The sequence below is a fragment of the Pleurodeles waltl genome, chromosome 8 (assembly GCF_031143425.1).
Source record: "Pleurodeles waltl isolate 20211129_DDA chromosome 8, aPleWal1.hap1.20221129, whole genome shotgun sequence".
NCBI classification, from domain to species: Eukaryota; Metazoa; Chordata; class Amphibia; order Caudata; family Salamandridae; genus Pleurodeles; species Pleurodeles waltl.
Window position 1 is genome coordinate 1,239,626,448 of NC_090447.1, and position 16,382 is coordinate 1,239,642,829.

At 41.3% G+C, this 16,382-nt stretch overlaps 1 protein-coding gene across 4 annotated transcripts in view; it reads right to left on the reverse strand.

Moving 5' to 3' along the window:
* The window catches only part of NBEA (neurobeachin), a 1,608,295-nt gene that overhangs the window by 828,372 nt on the left and 763,541 nt on the right, over nucleotides 1-16,382 (reverse strand). For all 4 annotated transcript variants that reach the window (XM_069205539.1, XM_069205537.1, XM_069205538.1 and 1 more), the window contains one exon: nucleotides 6,125-6,186. In XM_069205539.1, the coding sequence (XP_069061640.1) occupies nucleotides 6,125-6,186 (62 nt within the window). The remainder of the gene's footprint in view (nucleotides 1-6,124; nucleotides 6,187-16,382) is intronic.

Genomic DNA, 16,382 nt, shown 5'->3' on the forward strand with positions numbered 1-16,382 from the left:
CATTTGCTAGTGCAAAGAAACACAAATTATGGACGGAATGTGGAACTAATCGAACATTCACCCCCAATTACAGATCTGGGTTTAATCCATCAATTCTTTTGCTCACCATGCCACCCCAGTTTGGACCCAGCCATATGCAAATCAGTCTTGAACCTGTTCCCCATGGGAACAGTCCAGCCCGAACTGCTAGGGCAGGTCCTCCCTGGACCGGAAACAAGCATCCTGGGACCAATTTCAGGGTATCATCCTTCATCAGCCAGGCTAACTTGAATTCAGTGGCACAGTGGGCCCAGGACCCAGGTCGGGGCATACCCGGTGCACTTATGGCGATAAGAGCAAAGAAACAAAAATGATGGACGGAATGCAGAACCAATCAAACATTCATCCCCAGTCACAGATCTGACTTTAATCCATCAATTCTTTTTGCTCACCATGCCACCACAGTTTGGACCCAGCCATAGGGAAATCAGTCTGGACCCTGTTCCCCATGGGAACAGTCCAGCCCAAACTGCTAGGTAAGGTCCTCCCTGGACCGGAAACAAGCATCATAGGACTGGTTTCATGGTATCATCCTTCATCAGCCAGGCTATCTTGAATTCAGTGGCATAGTGGGCCCAGGACCTACGTCAGGGCATACCCGGCGCAGTTATGGCGATAAGAGCAAAGAAACACAAATGATGGACGGAATAAGGAACCAATCAAACATTCACCCCCTGTCACAGACCTAGGTTTAATCCATCAATTCTTTTGTTCAACATGCCACTCCTAATTGGGTTTCTGCATTCCATCTATCATTTGTGTTTGTTTGATTTTGTCACCATAAGTGCACCGGGTATGCCCAGACGTGGGTTGTGGGCTCACTATGCCACTGGATTCAAGCTAGCCTGGCTGATGAAGGGTGATACCCTGAAACTCGTCCCAGGATGTTTGGTTCCAGTCCAAGGAAGACCTGGCCTGGCAGTGTGGGCCAGTCTGTTCCCCTGGGGAACAGGGTCAAGATTGATTTGCATATGGCTGGGTCCAAACTGGGGTGGCATGGTGAACAAAAGAATTAATGGATTAAACCCAGATCTGTGACTGAGGTTGAATGTTTGATTGGTTAAGCATTCCGTCCATCATTTGTGTTTGTTTGCTCATATGCTAGTGAGCATATGTCAATAGCAGGATCCAGGAGGCCATGATGCCTAGCAGTCTCAGTCAGTCTTACCGAAATCCAGGATAGAGGCTGAAACATCAGTATCGGCCTGAATATCCTGGACTCACTGTTTGGGAGAATATGGCCGAAAGTTCGCCTTGTCCAAAACAACTCCAAACAAAGTGAGCGTCTGAGGCGGAGTCAGGTGTGACTCTGACACGTTGATAGTGAGCCCCAGCAAATGCAGAAGGTCTGCTGTAGTCTGGAGGTGGGAGACTGCGGACTGGGGTGAGCTTGCTTTCAACAGCCAGTCGTCGAGATAGGGGAAGACTGGCAACCCTGTTCTCTGCAGATGATCTGTGCCCACCGCCATCACCTTAGTGAACATCCGAGGGGTGCTTGTAAGACCAAAGGGAGGCACAGTGAAGTGAAAGTGCCCTTGGGGCGCAATACAGCTCCCAAAAAAATGTAGACAACTTAGCTGGCTTCATGTCAAGGGTGACGCACTGAGCAAGTGTGAGGTCTTTAGTCAACTCCAGATTGCACTACAGATTCATGTCTCATCTTTTAAGAGTGGGTCCTTCCGGGTGTCAGACCCGTTAATAATTAAAAACGGATATTGAAACGAGCCCCTTTCAGGCCTATACTGATGTCCTTAACTTTACTGGCAAAAGCACTGGTTGATGTCTGAACAATAAGTGTAAAAAGTGTTAAGGGAATCCATGTCGTTCCTGTTTATATTTCACATGCTTTACTTAATCTCTAAGCTCTAAGAGAGTTTGCTTTTTTCAGAATCTTGTTTTAAAGTATTTTTTTTCATGTAGCATATTACTGTTATATGGTGCATACCTTCAACTGAGTCGCATCTAGACATTTATAACAGGCCACAATTGAGTTATGGTTGATGGCAGTGCAAGTTTCTCACAGTGTCTGTCAGTGGGTCAAAAAGGTGTTCAAATTGTATGGTCATCCAATCCTTGTTCTCTGCAAAGTGCACAGAGCAATGGTTGCGTATGCCATTTGCAGTTGTGATTGTATGCCAGTCTGTGGGTAGAGAGGCACTCTATAGGAATTTTAACTTAGATGTTTATGCCACACAATTATATAGACCATGCTCCTTTATTTCAGGGACCACAATCTTTTTTCATTCCCCTTAAAGCCCTGAGTGTGAGTCTTCAAGTCACTACATTCAATAAGACACTGGCTAAAAAACAAAGGGTGACTTAAGGTGTCACACTGAAAATAATTCGGGATTGGATTGACCTATATTCATCAGGACTAGTGAAATCTCGCAGTTCTGTAGCATTTATAAACCCCTTCACTTTAGGTCTCTTGGTTTATCTTGTCACCAGAATCCCTTGATGGCACACTTTATGCATTTTTTTTCTCTCTCTACAAACACACACACATATATACACACACATAGATAGATAGATAGATAGATAGATAGATAGATAGATAGATAGATAGATAGATAGATAGATAGATAGATGAGCTATCTGGTGAGCATATCAATTATGCACACAACCATCTGGCTTGGCTAAGTATGCCAGGGCCAGCACAGCACGGCTGGCAAAGTCCAGTTTCAGCAAAGAACGCAAACTGAAAGGTGATTGACATATTTATAAAATGCTGCACATATGTCTACAGTGCACCAAAACTAGCAAATATCCCTCTACTATCATCAAAGCATATATTTCAATATCTCTCTTATCCGATCCTAAGAAAGAAGATCATGGAAATCAAATAAGCAGGCTGCATTTATCCTAACTCCTCACAAATGCTGGCGGGCGAGAAGGGCTTTTAGAGAGGGCTCAAATTTCGCACTCTTCCATCTAATCAATATGGGAGGCAAAGTTTCGTCTCTGGGGCCTTTAATGAGAAGAAATCCTGGAGCCAGCCAATGGGTAATGCAATGTCTAAGATATGATGATGAGGCAAAGAAACCGACCTTAGCGTTACACTCACTTTTTTCCAGGGGCGGACGCAGTACCCAAAAGCTAGGAGAGTGCCGTATTTTAGGGCTGTCGGCTACAGATGCACCTGCTTGGGAGGACTAGAAATGCCACAAAACATATCAGAAGAATGAATGCCCCACTGGCCATTTCAACATCTCAATTGAACTCGGTTTCGTTAATTGAGAGCAAATTTTTCGAAGTCTTGCAAGACATAGCTGTGATGGCTAACCCCCACCCCACTAAAGTGTTTTGCCCTTGATGTCTTTTTCCTGAACGTCTCCCTGTACAGCAACCATCAGCGTCGAGATGGGGGAAAAAATCAGATGCTGTAATACTTTCCATATGGCAACGGTCTGAAGCAAAAAAAAACGTGAAGCGGCAACCAGAAGGTAAGTTCCAAAAATTCGCTCAGAAGTGCAATAGCTTTATCACATAATAGCCACATCTGCCAGCGACATATAAAATTAACTACCCTATCTATGCTTTCTCGTGCTGTCGGTCATTACGCAGGCGTGTAATAGTACTGCAAACCTATGCTGTGAGCGACAATTCTTAAGTGGGGTTGCACAACCGCATTTCTTCTATACACTTCAGATGGAGGATGTTCATGGAATTGTGAGGACTGTAATAAAAATAGTGGATTCTAACTGCATTAGCAGAATGCACTTATCCGCCTATGCCCTGCTGTGTACAATGGACCATTCACGCCTGAGATCCACGTACTGCATCAAGGCAAACGTGGTAGAGATATACTGAATATAAGCCTCTCATTGAAAGGATTTGCAATTTTTTCAGCAATACATATGATCTGAGCTTTTGCTGTGGGTATTTGAGGCTATTTACTGCTCCTTCTTCCAATAACTCATTTTATTGCATTATTGCATTCATGCATATGTCACTTTGACTTGACCTGCCCAATGCGCACATTCCCGGGCATGTACAGCAAGGAATAAAACACTGGGCAACCAAATTCTGGGAAACAAAACAACGGGAACGATTTGAAGCACATCTTTCAGAAATATAGTTTGTAAATAAGTGCAGAAATGAAGATAGTTGTGATCACCTTCTACCTCTCCCTCGTGATTGTGCCCCTCATTGTTGTTGGAAGGGTTGCTAATACCAGTGCATGTTTCTCATCACTTCTTTTACTGATCTATGTTTATCAATGATTTTTTCAATGAGGATATTTATGTAGGATTTCAAAGACTTAATTTATGTTATGATTTGTTAACTTTTCGCTACTTAGACCAATGGCGGCCGGTAGCCTTAGGAGGGAGGGGGACGGGCGGGACACACACACGTACACTCATTCTTTCACACACAGACACGCACGCATGCACATCCATTAACAATACTCATACCATTCAAACATGCACGCACGCACCCAACATTCATTTTAAAAGATCGCACACACTCATTCTTTCACACACACACACACGCACATCCATTAACAACACTCATAACACTCAAACATGCACGCGCGCACCTAACATTCAATTTAAAACATCACACACACACACACTTACCTTCAGCCTCCAGGTCCCAGGAGGGTTGGGACTGCTGCCTTCCCTCATTGGCTGACCTTAGCTCAGCCAATGAGTGAAGGCAGCAGGCCCAGCCTCGTCACAGAGTGGGTTAGGGTCAGTGAGACTGCTGACCCCACCCCACTCTGTGACGAAGTGTCACTGATTGACACTCGCCCTGGGCACTTCGGGGCTTAAACTGAAGAGCCCAGGGAGAGTGTCAATTGGTGATGCTTTCCTCGTCACCCAGGGGAGGGCCTCGAGGCACCTTTTCTGAGCCGAGGAGGTCACGCTCATAGGAGCTGTGACCTCCTTAGCCTAGCAAAGTTCAGCTCAGGCAGCCCGGAGTGTGCGCAAATCGCGCATGTCTGCTCCTGGCTGCCTGAGCTGAACATGGATAGTGTCTGTCAGGCTAACCTTTGTTCAGCCTGACAGACACTCTTCATGAGGGGCAAAAGGTGGGGGGGGGGGTGGCCCCTCCGCCCTTAAGGACGGGCCACCACTGATCTAGACTTACCGAAACATTTGCAAAAAGAAATCCTGCATTAGGCTTTATCAATGAGATTGGCATTGCACCGTTTCCCTAATGTACAATATATGGAACAATAAGGAATAGTTTTTTAAAGCCATTTTGTAAATATTTTTACAGGGCACCATGGTCATACATACTAATAAACAGTGGTTAATTTGAGCCGGTGGATGCAGGTGGGGCCCACCAGTACTCGTTTCAAGGGACCAGTACTTATTTTGCCTCAACAAATTTGGACTCACAGCAAAAGAGAGACTAACACAAAAGAGAGAAAAGAGGAGGAAGGAAGAGAAAGACTGAATAAAGGTGACAAAGAGACAGAAAGGCTGAAAAAGAACCTGTAACAGTGGTATTAAGAGACAGGACTTCTGGGGTGGTACATTAAAGAGGCATGAGGTGAAAAGAGGACAAAGAAAGAGGACAATGCCATTCGCAGGGTCACGTTGGCCGACAGGGCCAAGCCAAATTGGCTGGTCTGACCAGTCTGATTTTTGGTGGTTTGTGGGCATGTTTTGTGGTCTGCTAGGCCGGTTTTAACAGCTGACTTCCCTGATTTTAAATCAAACATTGACTGACGTAAGCTCAAATCCATGCAGTATTCTGTACCTTGCAAAACCATCATACAGCTTGTCTTTACAAGTTCAAAACTGCCTCAATCTGCAACATGAACACCTTTTTTTTATCTATCTCGTTCACTAATGGGAGTTACTTTAATTTTAGTGCCTGGACCTGTATTCTGTCCAATGCCAGCCCTGGCTATTCAGCACCCTAACCTTCAATAGCAGAGGCCGCGAGCTTCTGAGCAAAACTTTGGGCCCCACATTTATTCTTTTACAAATTAAGCTCAGCCAATGAAATACAATTAAAAATATGGAAAAAAACGTAGTAGACTGGTCCTTCTAAAAGGTCAACACGACTTAGCATGGGATCATTAACACACAATAAACAGTATGAAGATGGCCCCTGGCGGGCATCTTACCTGCGAACACAGCAGCATCACAAGCTCCACCACCGAAGTACTGGACTTCATGCAGACAAGGCCTACAAGAAACATGAAAAGATCATACATAACTTGACCCAATAAGTCACTTATGAAAACACTCTCAGATATATTCAGTTCAACAAATCAAACACTGATAAATGTATTGATGCAGGTATCATTCTGCTGCAAGATATAAGTGTGGATGTGATATGCTGAAATGACAATGCTGCAAAAGTATCATGTAGATTTTTAAAAAACTGTTTTTCTTGCTATCTGCAATTATTTTTCATACCTTGGCCTGGCTTCCCACTGTATGTAAATTAATAGATGTAATAAATAAGGTAAGTGCGTGCGAGAGTTAATATTACATTTAAAGGATATGTCTTAGGCTTCCTCTGTGCTTTCGGATGATATGATACATTGCGTCCTTAATAGGTTATTCTCACAAGTTTTGTCAGTTTCAATGGAACCAATAATGGCATGTCAATAAAGATTATTTTAAACAATGTCCTTTTTTAATTAAATATACCCACCATATGAGCAATACCTTTTTGACTTTATATGAACTTAAGTGTTTTCAATATATTGTACTGCTTTTTAATCACCTCTTGCTGCTGAGAGCCTTGACAGTCATACATCTATAGGTGTGTAAACATACATTTCTTAAAAAGACCTCAAAATAGGCCCTGCTAGTATAAATTCATACAAGAAAATAGCACATTTCGTAGTAAAGCTTCGAAGTAAATAGAAAATGGACGATCATCATACCAAAAAATGGCATATTTCGTACTAAAGCATCGAAGTAAACAGATTGGACGATCAGATTCAACTGCAGCACTATGAAGCATAAACAGTGTTAGCAATATATAAAACCACTGAAATGATCATAAGCACAGCCCTTCCGCTTCTAGTTAGGCCTGGTAAGATATTTTGTTTCTAAAAAAAAAAAATCCTTAAAAATGTATCAATAGATACGCGGACTTTCAGTAAACCCTCCTCATCCACTAGTCTGCTGTAGTGGCCAGTGGCGGCTCCTCAGCCAGCAGCAGCAGCTGAAAACTGAAAAAATAAAAACGATAATAAAGAATGTTTATTATTGTTTTTATTTTTAAATGGGCAGGGGCATGGGTATGATGATCACTGAGGGGAGTGGTGTGCACTCCGCTAAGTGCACGTGTGTTTGGCCGGCCATCTTGTGATGGCCAAACACACATACACACTGAGCTCTCTCAACCCGGCACTGTGTTGCCAGGTCGGAGACAGCAGGCAGAGGCTCCCAGTCTGCCTCGGAGCGCCAAGCCATAGCACTCCAACCAACTCTAACATTGCTTTCATGCTGCCAGCAGCATGAGAGCAGAGTTAGGATTGGCTGCACGGCAGGCTGGGAGGGCCAAGGAGCAGCGAGGCAGAGGCGCGAGTAAGGTACGTTTTTTTTTTCCCTTTATTTTTTAATATGTCATTTTTTTTGTGTCTCCGCCCACCGCTTTTCCCAAACTGGAGCCGCTCCTGATAGTGTCATTCACAGTTTTGCTTTCTCTCACCACAGAACATGGGCAATGGGCTTCGGGTTCAGTCATTGACAGCATTTAGTTCAAGTATAATACGCCATCTATACAGAAAATAATCCCCTTTTGTGGTAGAAACTGCTGGGCCAACGTGTCCTTATGTTTTAAAAAAGAAAACATTTCACATTGCTTTTTATTTACTTTTAAAACGAGCTTCAGGGGCGGCTCCTCCATAAGGGCGGAGGAGCATTGTGGCTCCCCCCGCCAGCAGCGACAGCTGCAAAACTTTTCCACAACAACAATAATAAACTTTGTTTCATATCGTTTTGGGGGAAAAGGGGCAGGGCCACGGGGGTGACGTGCAATGAGGGGGAGTGCTCAGCACGCCCCCTCAGAGCGCATGTATGTTTGGCCTGTATGTTTGGCCGACCATCTCAGGCCAGCGAAACACACATGCGCACAGGGCTATCTACAGCCCAGCAACACGGTTGCTGGACTGGAGAGAGCCTGCACAGGCTCCCAGTCTGCCTGGGCGCTCCTAGCCAATCCTGACGTCAGGATTGGCGCAGGGCAGGCTGGGAGCCTGTGCTTGCAGGAAGAGGTGAGGAGCAGAGCGTTTTTTGCGGTGGCCCAGGTAAGTTTTTTTTATTTTTCATTTTTAATTGAATCCCCCCCTTCCGTGCCCCTTCACCGTTGCGTGAGCCGCAACTGACGAGCTTCCCAGACACTGCTACTGGCCTTCACTGACGCTTGGCATGAGCTGCTTATCGTTCAGGCACTGCATGCAGCACCCATCTTTAAGTGGCTTTAAATAGGTTTTAAAATCATAAAAAAGGTTTGCCTGTGCGTGCTTAGGTGCACCAATGAGTAGCAATTAGTTAATGGCTTTAGTAATACTTTACAAGAAAAAAACATTACCAGATGGCCTCCCATATGTGAGCATGGACGTGCATGGGAGGCTATATAGCAATGGCTTTTGGCATGCATTGGAAGGCACTCTTTGTGATGTACATAAACAAAAAACATTTAAAATATTTATGGAAAACTCTACTTTAATCTTTAATAGCAATGTTTGTATTAGAAAAACTGGATTGCATGACAGAATACTTCCAATCTTGGACTCTGACAAATTAGACATTAAAAAAAAAAAAAAAATACAATTCCAAGATTCAGTTTTACAGATGACAGTAATTACTGTAAGAATTTAAAGCTCTATTCCTCTTTCTTTTAGAAAATAGAGTATTTGCATTCACAAAAGTATCTCTCTTTTACACCGACCAAGAAGTGATGTGGGTTACTCATGCACTCAGGTTAGTTATTCTACCCTTGCAGCTGTACAAAAGTAGTTGGGCTACTTTTAAAATGAGACTAGACACTAATATGTGCAATGGAGGGATTCAAGGTTTGAAAAATTTACCATTTGTATGTCCGTCACTTGCAAGACCACGTAGTTGATATTTCGTACCTTTGCACAAGTTTCACTGGCTGCTCTTATAGTATCTCTACCAAAAAGGAATGAATTCTATAATGTTTTATTTTTTTAGTATAGTTCTGAAACTGTTTTAATCATCACTGGAGTTGTCCTATGGGAATGAATTTACACAGAATTCTGGTTTAAATTTTTATATCTGTTGATTTCTGTTTGAGGTCTTAATAAATTTGAATTTGAATCAGAGCAGATAGTATAATATTAGGAAGCAGATCATCAGTAAGCAAGATTATACTAGGACCATGATGGCAGTTCCTTTGAAGGTACAGAGATCACCACTGGGCTGGCAGTAATTTCTAAAATGATGATCTTCTGTCCATCAGGGTGGCTGAAGTAATGACCTCCACCGCCCCGATGGACACAGCAAAGACCACCATAGGCTACATCAGATCCTTAGCCTTCCATCCTTCTGAAATAGGCAACTGAGCACCATCAAACTGTTAAGTAGTGACACCGGGTAATGTTTAGAAATGACAGAAGTGTACTTTAAAGTGCTACATGAAAACAGGTCGTGAATATTATCACTCGTATATATGCCAATAGCATCATGTGCATGTTCACACTGGTGAGTCACAAAATGTGAATTTACATTTCTAAATTAATATGCTCAAACACAAAATTAAACTAGAATTGAATAATTTGAGTGAGAAAAAAGCATCATCACAAGGGTAGTAGGTGGGCACGTCAGCAAAGGGACACCTACAAAAGGTGATTAACTCCGACAATCTCACAAGCGCTTCAGTGTACATAACTAATTTGATGGTAGTTTTCCATCCTGAAAATGGTTGAAAATGTCCTACCGTCAATAGTAAAAGACATTCCTTTTCAGGGTGAAAAATAGGTTATAAGATCACCAAAGCTAAAGTGGTGCAGGTACAGGATCAGGGTTATCAGAGGACTTCGTGTAACTGGGATACTACTGTTCCAGCCCTGTGGTTTCCTCACACAAAGCAGAGGGGTAACTATATGGGGAGACACTGAAACAATGATTTACATTGTTGTCCTATCTATATGAAACAACACAAGCTGTGGTTGATATCTACAAGTTAGTCAAAGTGTTCAGCACTTGTGTACTGGCTGTGAAGTGGAACTCAGTCAAAAACACTTCATGACAACACAGTTATGTTTTTGGCAAGAATAATTCATTACCTAAGTCGCAACTTTGCCTCTACCGTTGAGTGATACATTATACCTGTTTTCATCTAAAGTTTTTAATACATCATTGCTAAATCCAAAATACAATAAAGCATCAATTGTGATGACAGGAAAAGTTTGTAAAGTATCTGACAAGTAAGCAGACAAAGCGGTAAATGTAGAATAGAAGGGCAGGTGAGAGATTTATACATTTGCTGATATTACTCATAAAAGAATAAAGCATATATGATGCATGACCATTTATACTCAACAGCATTTCAGGTATAAGATGATAATGTAATTAGCACGTATCTGTGTGACTTAGACTCCAGTACTGCACCAAACCAAAAGTGAGGCACAGGCCAGATATATAAATTCTTAACAGGGTATGATACCAGCCGTCTACGACAGAGTGTGAGGTGATTGGGGCATTTTATGATGCTGGTCCTTTAGGTGAGATTTGAAGATTAGATATTAGCAAAACAGTTTTACGTGGCCTAAAAGGGCATTTTAGATCACTGGTGCAGAAATGGTGCTAGAGATGGTGCATTTGATGGTGGACATGTTTTTTCTGAAATGAGGGACTTTAAAGAGTAAAACCACCCTCCTTCTTAGTGTCATGTTTTTAATGGATAATTCCATTTTATGTCAGAGGAAAAGGGTGCATTTTAGAATATGCCCTTGTATGCAAGACATGCTGTCAAACAAGTCGTTAAATGTTAGTCAGGAAAGAGGAGTGATTTAGTCAAATTTCTTAGAATGGGAGATCAGCCCCATTCAAGAGTAAAGGATACCCTCAAGACAGGTAAGGTAAGGCGCAAGCAGTCCTCTTAAGAGTGTTCCAGTATTCTGTGTGAGACAGTAGCATCATTTGCACAGTAGATTTACCTTCATTCTTTGGGATTAATGGTCACAGGTTTCCCTTATGGGAAGGGGAACATGTGAAACTAAAGAATACATCAGAAGAAGAGGAGAAAGGGACTCATGGCAAGGAAACATTATGAAAATACATCAATTTTAGAATGTCCTGGGCAAAGTAGTCTGTTCCAAATCTTTAATGTTGAGAGATACTAATATATTTTCTGATTAAGAGAATGAGGAAAACTCCTTGAGATCACAGCTTTACTAGACCTAAAAAGGGATGTTAACAATTGGAAAGGTAAGAGCATACTACTATCGTTGGAGATTCCTACTTACTAATCACCTAACTTTCGTATCAGAGATGAGTTAGTGTCAGCAATTATTGATCAGTAAGAGGACAATTTTGCTGCACCCATTCCTAAAAGCAGTATTTCTAAGGGGCATCTAAAAGAACTGAGGAAGGAAGTGAAAGCATAGAAAGTAGTTTGCCTTTTTTCAGCGGTTGATTCAGGGGTTGATTGTTCCATCAGATATGAACCATCTGATACAAATTAAGAAATTTAAGTTGGACCAACTTTGGTGAGAATAAGTTAAAAGAAATGGACATAGACTTTGCAAATCCTCAGCAGGTCCTCAATGTTCTCGTGAGAGATAGGGAACCAGAGATGGTGGAATTGTGTCCCCAAGTAATCAACCAATGTCATCACGGGGTAGGGATACCACCTTGACTTATTTTCAGTGAAACATCTTTTCATATCTATGTGGTCCTTCTTTGAATTTTGGGAATAATTTGGGTCATTTAGAGGCGAATAAATCCATTCAGGAGAACAGCCACGATGTTTATGATTTTTTGAATGCAAATTGAACCAAAACTTGGACAAGACAAAGTTTGGGCCTTTACCTGTGATTAATCCAAATACCAAATGCCAAACCCACTGTATTAAGTCTCTTTCAGGGATTTCTGTGCCTCTGATAAATTCTGCAAATGTGCCCATGTTGCATCATGGCAATGAGGGCAGGTTAATTAATCTACCTTTTAACTTCTCAAATAGGTGGACCAGTAAACAATGCCCCAGAAGAATTAGTGTCTCTTCTTTTAATTCTCAGAAGAATTACATATATCATTCAAGTCCCCTCATGTAAACACTACTGCCCTATACTATTGAAACCAATGTGTATCACAAGGTTCCTACGAGGTATAGTAAACAAGGGCACCCTTCTGAAACTACTACATTCTTAAGAACAACTTTGTCACATTAGCTCAGTTGACAGAAAATCTAAAGTTGACTGGCTTTGTTATTGCCAAAAGGCTATTTGGGCAACTTTCCTGCTAGCGAACACAGTAGTAGAGGCCAAACATGCAATCTCCTCATGCCATATCCTAATTAATTAAAAACATCAATATGAAAAGCAAAGGCACCAAATATTAGCATTATATTAACAAATACTTTCATCTCTGTGCTCAAGAACACATGTGGAACTGAGAATAGAATGTTACTGGCTGCTTTTGAATTTCTACATAATTTTAGCATTATCTGACTCCAAGCCTGCTAGAATGTGTCATTTTGGTTACCCCAGAGTTTAGTTTTGATCAGAATTGAGCTATTTAATTTGTGAATTATGCTCAAAATTTAAGACAAATAATCTGTTCCTTACAGGTGATTTTAATACTTCAGTACTAATCTTCATGTCGCAGATTTAAACCATAACTCATTATACATTAGAGGAATTTTAGGGCATAGCCAAGAGTAACATATCAGTGCAAATAATTGAACGTAGTGGGACTCAGCTGTTGGAATTAAGATTCTTGGTTGCTTTAGGGTGTAGAACTGGGCATTTGAAATACCCCCAGAATTGAAAGTGATCATTATCCACAATTGATCAACAACTATTTTACTGTAGGCCAGAGTAGTATTTTAATAATACCAGTATTATTTAATTTTAGCAAGAAACATATGTACACAAGTAACAGGACATATCTTCAATCAACCTTACTATCGCATATAGTACAAGCCTTAGTCTATCAATCCTGTGATATAAACCAAATAACATAGGATGCAATATACCACTTAACGGAAGACTAACAAACAGTGGCCTCACATGTGGTCCAATAAACACTAAGAGAAGGTATGGATGAAATAAAGGTGACCACTACTAGTAATGCTGTGATACAAATAATATAAACAATGAAGTAATTCAATTTCAGTCTGGATTCTCAAAGACTCATATCATGATTATGTAGAGGTTCTGCCCACTCGTCGTCACATTATTGCTTTATGAATTTCCTGTTCCAGCTTTATTACAAAAAATTGGTGGCAGGCTTTGAATAGGGGCTGTCTGTTAATGCTGTCATACAAACAGGACAAACGCTTCTTGTAACTATCCCATTTGTGGAGCTAGGCACGCAGAATAGTAGCTTGCAGATTTGAGATATATGAAGACATATTGCTTTAATTAGACATGATAGCAGTTGGAAATAGTTCCATTGTTGATCCTGGATGAGATGAAAATCCATTTGGAGATTCGAAAAAGATTCCATCAGATGTTCCAGTGTATAGAATTAAATTATTGCTGGGCCCAAAATATGGTAGAGATATTTGTTTATTAATCACCAAAACGAATACTACCACCTCCTTGGCTCCGTTCAGACTTGTTTCTCCAGAAAGAGAGACAACTCAATGGAGTTGTTTGTGGACCCTCACACACACCCTGTTGATGTTGTGTTTCATCATCAGGTTTCACCCTCCTCCCTTTAAACCTCATTGGGCTCAACCATATTCCAGGGAGCTCTTTGGTTTTTATTCCTAGCAGGGTCTAAAAGATTAAAAAACCCTAAAGGACACCCAAGTAACCCTTTACTTTGAGTGCCTTTGGTATGGTTAAAAGAATGTAGGCATAGTAGTGTTCTTAAGGGGGGTTACTACCCTACCACCCTAACTTATTGCCAACATGTTTGAGCCCTTCAAATGGCCTTATAAGGTCCCAGGCTTTCTTCAGGACTATCATATGTTGATGCCCATCGTAATATCAGTAGGCCTTCAGTCATTTTTTCGAAAAGAAAGACTTTGTAATGTCCGTCATATGTACAAGCAGGCCTACTTGCCTCTCCCAGGGATTTGTGGCATATATTAGCACCCTATATAGTGTACTCTAACACCATATACTGGTTGGGGGAGAAGTAGAAGTTGGGAAAATAGTAGCAAAATCTAAAAAGGGGAAGCAAATTTGGAAGCTTCTTAATGATCTTCTAGCATCTGCAAACTCTAATTGGTTTCAATTGTGTCTGTAGATGACTGGATTAAGTATACTCAGTGATTATATGTTGCAGAGATTCAGTGGTATTTAAGTACTCAGGGCTAGATAATTGTCCACTACTAACACATCTAGGTGGGGCTAAGATTCTTGTCAACAGGAGAGATCTTGTCAGTTCCAACGAGGTTCCAATGACCCTCCTCAAATACTAACTGTTGGCCCAGCTCTCTTTGATAATGGTGTTTTAGAAGACACTAGTTGGCACATCAGCTATCTCTGGCTCATGGTACAGCTCTAGTCCATGACTCTAGCCTCAACTCCTTTGCAGGCTCTGCAGGAGTGGGCTCAGACGTCAGAAACCCTGCCAATCTCTCAGACTGGGTTTACAGTCAGGGTGAGGTACCAAACTATGCTCTTGCCCTTCTGCTGCTGGCAACACATCATTGTTCTATAAATATACAAACCTGCAAGTGCTTTTATTGATTTTGTGGCCGTCTTCAATGGGTTAACCACAGAATATTTCGGGGAAAAAGTAGCCAAATGGGTGACACCTGCCTTCTTTCCACTAAGTCAAAATAATGCTACACACCAATGACACCCCTTACTTGATTACAATATTCTGGTTTTCTGCATTTCAATTGAAAAACCATTAGATTATACTCAAGTCCTGGACATACAAAATAATACCAGGAACATGAATCTTGTTATTGGTCTTGTCCTTGGTCAGAAGCTCTGCCATCTTGCAAGATACTTGTGTATGAGTCAAGTATAGAGGGCTCCCAACTACTGCTCCCTGGGCATTTGCTTTGTAAGGATCGCTATTTGTGACCAATATCAACACATAAATAAAACTTAAGGTAGCGCTCAAATCTTTGTTATTAGGTACATTGGAAGTAGGGGTGAGGTCTAGTGACACGTTCCAGTCACAATATTACAGCATTACCCAAGCTCATAACGTTTATAAAGATTGTATGACCCAAAGCCGCATTGGCATGGATAGATAAACTTTGGGGGTGGGCATCCTGCTTTGCTGTCTGTTTCGCTGACTCTATCAGTTATGTAGTTTGGTTTAACAAGCCCTCATTCAAGGGGAGTTTGTCATCAGTGAAACTGGAATATTAAGCTATTTCCATAAAACATCTGTTTATGCTACAATATGTGCCCACTGACCTCATAAAGGCATTGGTTTGGTGAGCGATTCATTCTTCTCCCTTAGTTCAGCTAAATTCTTCGCATGAAATCTCCTACAAATTCCAACCAGTTCTATGATCACAGTGCTGTAGTACACTGAAATTCCTCAGGTGACATTCAAAAGCCAATACAAAAGAAGCACTTGCAGGTTTCGTTAAAGGAAAACTTGGCAATTATAAAATGGAATCATGTTAGGACTTGCTTCACATGTTTTGTGACCTTACACTTTAGACCTATTTACTTGATCTTTTGCTTAAGAACCTAAAAGATGGTTACTTAGCAATACATTTTGTTCTCCTCCCCCTAGCAGTGCATATAATGTTCATTTGTTTAACAGTGTGCGAGTATTGGAAGGAAATCCCATTGCTCAATTATTTGCCCTTGAGTTGGATAAGAGACTAAACCAATATTGAGAACTATGGGAGTTAGGACAATAGGGGGAATATATAAGACTATATTACCTGAGTGAGAATCAGAGGCTTTGCAACTGTAAAGCTATTTGTCATTACTGCCAAGTATTAATGTTATAGGAGCTATCAGTTCTGCTCAGATGTGACAACCTTTAGTACTACAACATTTGTAAGGCAGATAAAATTGGCACATTTTCTAATGCCTTGAACTGCTAAGATGAAATGTAGTATGATATTGTAATGCTTTTAGCTAATCACACAATAACACTTTAAAAAAAAAACACATTGCAATTCAGAAATGCAGCAAAGGAAAAAACAACCAATTTATGTGAATCCGCGGTGGCTCTCCTTCCGTTCCATTATTTATGCCTGTCAATGCAAACCTTCCTTTAACGTGCCCACAGTCATTCATC